Here is an 8,274-nt window from a genome sequence, read left to right on the forward strand (position 1 = left end):
GTGGGATTGAGGATTGAGTCCAGGTCCAAATGGAATCCCACCTGCCACCCGACTCTCTCTTGGGAGCAACGTGGTTGTGGAGGAGCCCTTACTAGTTTTTAAGAAAAGCTTCTAGACACACAAGCACCTAATTCCCAAGGAAATATGCTTCATTTTCTTGAGAAATGCCAGGGGCATAGATGTTTTCTCTAGGTTTCAGTTGTTGAGCCTCGGGCCATCTTTACCTGCCAACCTGTTCTTTGTAATTGTAATCACTGCGAGTAGGCCTGGAAGGTGGGGGGATAAAGGGGATAAAAGTTCTAGCGGAAAGATTCCTCTTTCCCCAAAAGGTTATTTGAAACTTTCTTTTTTCCTGAAAACTTATGGTATGTAGGTTTTCAAAGGTACAGTGCCAGAGAGGAAGAAGGCGAAGAGAAGAAGCTAGAGGTTTAGCTTGTTTCACATCACACTGCCCTCTGCAGCACCTGCTAGCCTTGATATTTGAAAGAAAGACTTTAAGAACTACAGAGACCTCTACAACTTTCTGGTTTACTGTAAAACATTTTTTATTTTTCTAGCCTCCGTGCTTTGGTTTATGGTGTGTGTGTGTGTGTGTGTGCACGTGTGTGTGTGTTCTTCAAAATAAGACTTCTGCTGGTATAATTCCTTCCACAGCACCACTGGAATTTTATCACAGCTAGTTAGTTAGACAAACCAATACATATTTATAGAGCCCCTACTGAGTGCCTGGAGCAACAGTTGGCCAATTGGAACAGAATGTTCCCTGGGCATGGAAGTGCTTACTTGGTTTGATTGTTTAGCTCTAAGATGCCTTTGGTCCCTGCATCTGTGGATCTCGTGTGGTGTTCTCTCATTGAGACTGCAAGGGATTCAGCAATACGTTCTCTTCTTTCCTCAGAAGGAAGGCCATGCGTAGCCAAGGCTGGAGAAACGACAGCTCTGTAACTGAGTTTATCCTCCTGGGCTTCTCCGGAAATCCCAGGACCAACTGGATCCTTTTCTTCCTCTTCCTCCTTCTTTACTTATTTACAGTCCTGGGCAATGGACTTATTGTTACCCTGATCAGAGTAGATGCACGCCTATACACCCCCATGTACTTCTTCCTCAGCACCTCTCTGTACTGGATCTCAGCTATGCCACCACCACAGTGCCCCAGATGTTGGTCCATCTAATAAGCAAGAAAAAGACCATATGTTATATTGGGTGTGTGGTCCAGATGTACGTTTTCCTGACCTTAGGCATCACTGAAACCTGGATTTTTGCAGCCATGGCCTATGACAGATATGTTGCCATATGGTACCCACTCCATTATGGGGTCAAGATGGGCCAAGCCCTGTGTGTAGCCCTGGCAGTCAGCTCTGCCCTTTGTGGTCTCACCTGTGCCCTTGTCTACACAGTCTTTGCAATGAATCTTCCCTACTGTGGCCCCAATGAAATCAACCACTTCTTTTGTGAAATTCCTGCTGTCTTAAAGTTGGCCTGTGCAGATACAACCCTCAATGACCAAGTGGACTTTATCTTGGGTTTCATCTTGCTTCTGATCCCATTATCTCTCATCCTGACCTCATATGTTCGCATCTTCATGGCTATTCTAAAGATTCACTCCCCGCAGGGACGAATCAGAGCCTTCTCCACCTGTGCCTCACACATCACTGTGGTCACTATGTTCTGTGTCCCATGCATGGTCATGTACATGAGGCCCGGCTCTGAAGCCTCCCCAGAGGATGACAAGAAGTTGGCCCTGTTCTACAATGTCATTTCTGCCCTTCTCAATCCCATCATCTATAGCCTCCAGAACAAGGATGTGAAGAGGGCTTTCCTCAAGTTAGTGGGAATAAGTGAGGATGGTCAAAAGGCCATGGAGTAGGACTGCCTACAGTGCCCTATCTCTGATCTCTGTCTGTCCCATCCACACTTCCACTGAAGTCATTGGACTGGATGAGGAGCCCAGGGTGAGGAAAATATTTAGAAAAAAACACTTTTGCATTAACTTAGCCACTGAAAATATTAGGAAAGACTCAGGGAGAACTGGGTTCAAAGCTTAAATACATCATTGACCTCCTGCGGCTGTGCAAGTGTCACCTGACATCTCTGGGATGTAATTTCCACATCTGTAAAATGTTTTTCATGATGCTTATTGTGCTTAAGTAATAATAACTGACTTTACTGATCACTTTGCATATAATGTCATTGTCTTAGTGCTTTATGTGTATTTATTATTTTAATTCTTATAACAACTCCAGAGATAGGTATTATTACCTTCATCATACAGATGAAGAAACTGGGGCACAAGACGATTAAGTAAGTTGCTCAAAGCCGCCCAGGTAAAAAGTAGCACAACTGAAATTTGAACCCAGGTAGTATGGTTCCAGAGCCCAGGCTCTTATCTATTATATTATGCTATTTCTTGAATTGTTAATAGAGATTTTTGAGGCTCAACTGAGATAATGAAATGGATGGTATTGAGGAAAATGTACACGTAGGATTATCACTCTCAGTCACAACTTTAGGGTCGGATCCATGAAGTCTAGGGCTCTACTGGATACTTTAGATCTTCTTCACCAGCATTCCAAAGTCTAAGTAAATTGGACTTAGTGCTGTAAATTAAACTGCATTGTGCCATAGAACATTAACATCTCAAAAAATATCTGTTGAGTGATTTTTCCCAGCCCCACCTCTGTCCTTGGTCTACAATCTCCCCAATTATTCTTTCAGCTCCTCTTCACTTTCCTGGGTCTCTCTCTCTCATTTCATTATACCTACCTGCAACTGTGGCTTCCAGCAACCTAGACTTTTATCCACAAGGAGAGTGTCTTGATTTCCACAACTAACTTACTCTTAATTTTCATTTGCCACCGGAGAGGCCAGGGGGACAATGAGAACTGTCCTGAGCTTTAGTCCTGCCTTAATTTGTTGAGAACGTGGGGAAAACACCTAATCTCTCTGAAACTCAGTCCCCCTAATCTTTATTTTATTTTTTAAACATTTATTTATTCATTTTTGAGAGGCAGAGAGGAAGCAGAGGGAGGGGCAGAGAGGGAGAATCTCAAGCAGACTCTCCGCTGAGCTTAGGCCTGACTCAGGGCTCAATCTCACGGTCCCAAGATAATGACCTGAGCGGAAATTAAGAGTCAGATGCTTAACCCACTGAACCACCTCAGTGTCCCTTGTCCCTCTAATCTTTAAAATGGAGATAGGGACCATATCTGACTCCGGCTATGATATAAAACTATTTATATTATTAAAATTATTTTTAAGTTCAAATAGGAACAGGCCTCAAAACTAAAATAATTATATGAATTATCACTAGGGAGTCATTGCCTTCAAAGCTAGATACTTAAGAAAATGTTCATTAATTTATTAATGGTATCTTGTATTTGTCAACTGTAAATGTTAAGATCAGGCTTATTGTGAGGTCAAGATGTATGGGTTGGATTCTCATGATGGTAATTGACTTTATATACAGAGTCATACATTCAGCACACACACACACACACACACACACACACACCAAAATTAGTGAGACACAATCACATCAGCTGCCGTATTAACCAGGAACTAAAATATTTCTAATGCTCTCAAAGCAAATCAAATTTCTATCACTCTGAATTTAGACAAATATTAAATTGCTTTCCAGAAGGCAATACAAGATGAACCTTTTTTAAATCAACTGCTCTCTATGCATCTTTCTAATAGGATTCAATCAATAAAATATTCCAATTGCTCTTAGCTGCTCAGAAACAAGTTTTATTTGTAAACTAAGAATGTTAAGAAAGCCCAAAAGATTACTAAATGCTACAAGTGAGTTTTGCTCATTAGCAACTTTCTCCAGAAGATAAATATAGGAGGATTGCCAGCCTAGATCACTCTTAGCATTCCCCAAGCATTAAAGGAATGGGAGCTCTGAGAGTAATGTGGAACCGTGAGGAGGGAAGTGTTTGTATTTTTAAGGTTTCCCTGCCTAAAGTTCACAGCCTCTAAGGAGAGAAACCCTGGGGGAAAAGGAGCCTTGATTATCTGGAGTAAAAAAAAAAAAAAAATTGTTAGCAAGACACGCTGATTGTGTTTCTTGGGGACTTGTTAGAAAAATCCTCTGGGTCATTAGAGGTGGCAATTGAGGATCATCTGCTAGAGCTAATGGGGCTTCCTTCTTCAAGCTCTCAAAGCAGTAGAAATACATAGCAAGTCCATTCAATGTCTCCGCCTCCTGGCATGATCCCTCTCCTCTGGCCAGTCCTGACTGCTCAGGTCTTCGCATAGGCTGTTCCACCCTGAGAGTTCTCTCCCCCATTTCTTACTATCTCCTTGCTCATCCATAAGGGACTCGTGCAGGTCTTTTCTTCAGGAAGCTTCCTAACTACTTTGAGCCCAGATAAAAACTTTTCCTTCCTCTTTGCTCCACATAGAACGCTTGGATGGGAGAGATCTTAAGGAGTCCAATCCTTATCTTGGCCTTCAGTCCCTTTGACAACAAGAACTGCAAACATGTCATTCAAATATATTTTCATAAGGCTCAAATGCATGTGGTTTGGAATGTCCTTGCTCTCATTCATAATTTGAAAAAAAAATGAAGTCTCAGCAAATTGGGAGTAAAAGGAGATTTACTCTCTGTGACCATTCACCAAAAAACCTCCAGTTAACATCATAAATAATGATGAAAGACCAAGTGCTTTCCCCCTAAAACCAGTACCAAAACAAGGATGCTTGTTTTCACCATTCCTATTCAAAGTGGCACTGGAACTCCTAGCCGGTGCAATAAGGCAAGAAAAGAGAAGATAAGAAAGGAAGAAGTAAAATTGTCTCTATTTGCAGATAACCTAGTTGTCCATGTGAAAAAAAGGCAAGGATTCTACATAAAAAGTCCTAGAACTAACTAATGGGTTTAGCAATGTTACAGAATACAAGATTAACAGACAAGAATCAATTCTATTTCTATATACTAGCAATGAATAATTGGAAACTAAAATTATATGATGTTATTCACAATAGCTTCATAAATAATAAATACTTAGGTATAAATTAGGAAAACATGTACAGTATCTGTGCTGAACTGTAAAACACCGATGAAAAAAATCAAAGAAGTGAATAAATGGAGAGACATTTCCTGTTCCTGGATTGAGAAATATAACATAGCAGAGATGTCAATTTTCCCTCAAATTATTCTGCAGTTTAATGCAATTCCTATCAAAATCCCAGCANGAATTTTTGTTGATATGAACAAGTAGATCTGAAAATTTATATAAAAAGGTAAAGAAACATAGGGGAAGGGAAGGAAAAATAAAATGAGACAAAGTCAGAGAGGAAGACAAACCTTAAGAGACTCTTACTATAGGAAACAAACTGAAGGGGTGCCCGGGTGCCTTCGGCTCAGGTCATGATCTAGGATCTTGGAACGGAGTCCCACATTGACGGTCTTTGCTCAGCGGGGAGTCTGCTTCCCCCTCTCCCTCTGCCCATCCCCCCTGTTTGTGCTTGCAAGCTCTCTCTCTCCCTCTGAAATAAATAAATAAAATCTTAAAAAAAAAAAGGAAACAAACTGAGGGATGCTGGATGAAAGGTGGGTGGGGGGATGGGTGATGGGCATTAAGGAGGGCACTTGATGTAATGAGCACTGGGTGTAATATGCAACTGATGAATCACTAAACTACCTCTGAAAATCTCTGAAACTAATAATACACTATATTTTAATTAATTGATTATAAATGTTAAAAGGTAAAGGTATTAGATTAAAGCAATTTTGAAAAAAAAAGGAATAAAGATGGAAGAACTACTATCCAGCTCCAAGACTTACATAGCTGCTATAATCAGCAGTGTTGGCATTGGTATACAGACAGACATATATATCAATGAAATAGATTAGAGAGTTGAAAAATAGGCCACAGAAGTATGGCCAACTAATATTTAATGAAACTAGAAAAAGTAACTGAATAGAGAAAGGACAGTGTTTTTAACCCATGGTGTTGGAACTATTGGACATAAAGAGGAAAAGATAAATCTCAGTTTAAACCTCATACCTTATTCAAAAATTAAGTTAAAATTGATCATAGATCTAAATGTAAAATGTGAAACTGTAAAACTCTTAGAAAGAAAATTAAGAGAAAATCTTCATGGCCTAGTGTTAAGTAAAGATTTCTTAGCATTACACTAAAACATAACCCATCCAATGGAATTCTGTGCATGACCAAGCTGATGGCTCAGTGGATATGATAACATAGTTTATGATGGGCAGTTTTGTTTACCTAGTCATATGGTGAGTCATAGTTAGCTTTTCATTATCTACCAGGGCACAGGAGCTATTTTTAAAATAACTTATTTGAAATCATTTAAGATGCACAGGGAGTTGCAAGAACAGTACAGAGGTTTCTGGTGCGCCCTTGGCCCAGCTGCCCTGCATGATAGCATCTTACATAGTACATGATCAGAACTAGGAAAGGAACATTGGATATAATGCTAAACCAAAGACATTGTTCGGATTCCAGGTTTTTTATATGCATTCAGCTTTTGGGTAGTTTTGTTACAAACTGAATTGTGTCTCCCCTTTCCCTCACCAAGTTCATACATCAAAGCCCTAATCTGTAATATAACTACAGTTGGCTATAGAGCCTTTAAAGGGGTAATTAAAGTTGAATGATGGCATTTGGGTGGGCCCTAATCCAATCTGACTGGTGCCCTTATAAAAGGAGGAAATTAGGACACACACAAAGACACACCAGCGATGGTTGCACACAGGGAGAAGACCATGTGGGGACATAGCAAGAAGGCAGCTGTCTGCAAGCAAAGGAGAGAGGCCTTAGAAGAGACCAAACCTGCCAACAACTTGGTCTTGGACTTCAGCCTCCAAAAGTGTAAGAAAATAAATGCCCTTTGTTTAACTCTTTCAGGCTGCGGGATTTTGTTACGGCAACCCTAGCAAACCAGTATGAGTTCTATGACATTTTATCACAGACTGTTCCATTTCCACAAAGACAGTCATGTCACCCTTTGTAGTCATCCCTCCCTGCAATTCTCACCTGTTACCTATTGACTTGCTTTCTATCACTTTAATTTGTCATTTCAAGAATCTTATAGAAATAGGGGCGCCTGGGTGGCTCAGTCAGTTAAGTGTCTGCCTTCAGCTCACTGAAGGGTCCTGGGATGAGCCCGTGTCTGGCTCCCTGCTCAGCAGGGAGTCTGCTTCTCCCCCTCCCTCTGTCTGCCACTCCCCCTGCTTAAGTTCTCTATAAAATAAATAAATAAAATCTTTAAAAAAAAAAGGATCTTATAGAAATGGAATCACATATGTGTATAGCTGGCTGTCTGCTCTATAGGGAAAGAGAGATGCCCTCGAGTGTGGCTATATAGTATTTCATGGGCAGTTGCTAATGGGATGAAAGGGTGGCCAGAAACTTGGGAAGAAAAAGACTGGAGGATTAATGATGTGGGGTCTAGAGGAGGCCACGTGGATTGCCTCTCCCAGACCCAGAATATGAAGATAATCGTTTGCTACATAAATACGCACAGTGAGCGTCCACTGTGGGGGGCGTCGCTCTAAAATCAGGTGGACCAGGTGACCCTCCCGTAGAGTGGTCAGCCTCTGTCCCTAACCACACGAGTGCTCGCCCTACACAGCAGCTATGGAAGCACGACAGAGACTCTGTGTGGACTCAGCCACATGGGGTCAGCCATATATACATATGTGCGTGTGCGTGTGCGTGTGTGTGTGTGTGTGTGCGTGTGCGTGTGCGTGTGTGTGTGTGTGCGTGTGTGTGTGTGTGTGTGTATGGCAATGGCCTTACACTCACTAAACTAAATGGCCTCCCATTGTGCCTGCCCCAAACACCCAGAAATATCTGTGTCTAATAGGATGAAGGAGTTACGCACTGAAGGCTCGGTTATCATGCCACACGGGAGAAAAGATCCTGTAAGGTTCTAGTGCCGTCATAAGGAATGCGGTTCATGATTTGGACCAGCAAACACTGTATGGCGCCATCGACTCCTCTGAAGGGACACCGGGATCCAACTGCGATGGGAGTGGTCCCTTTCTCTAATATATGAATTAACACTCCAGAGAAATTTCTGCTTCCTATCTCTGCAACTTTGGGTTTGGTGTGTTTGGAGGTTCTAGTGCTCAAAGGGGGAACCCTTTCGCTAGGGAAGAAAAGCTTGGTTCTGTTGAATTAGAAGCTGAGATCGCCTCTTGGCCACCACTGCTAAACCAACAGGCATAGTGACATGACGATGGTGAAAACTGACCGCAGTGTGTTTGGGAGAGAACGTAGGACAGGAAGTGGGGAC

The 8,274-nt window shown here is 41.7% G+C and overlaps 1 protein-coding gene across 1 annotated transcript; it reads left to right on the forward strand.

Moving 5' to 3' along the window:
* The first annotated feature begins 817 nt into the window (after positions 1-817).
* Positions 818-1,867, forward strand: LOC103670916 (olfactory receptor 2A5-like). The gene is given in 2 exon segments (XM_008699432.2): positions 818-1,110; positions 1,113-1,867. Coding segments are annotated over 2 exon segments (957 nt in total). The 5' UTR covers positions 818-908.
* Positions 1,868-8,274: the final 6,407 nt, after the last annotated feature.

This window comes from Ursus maritimus, unplaced genomic scaffold (assembly GCF_017311325.1).
Source record: "Ursus maritimus isolate PB19 unplaced genomic scaffold, ASM1731132v1 scaffold_12, whole genome shotgun sequence".
In the NCBI taxonomy this organism is placed as follows: domain Eukaryota; kingdom Metazoa; phylum Chordata; class Mammalia; order Carnivora; family Ursidae; genus Ursus; species Ursus maritimus.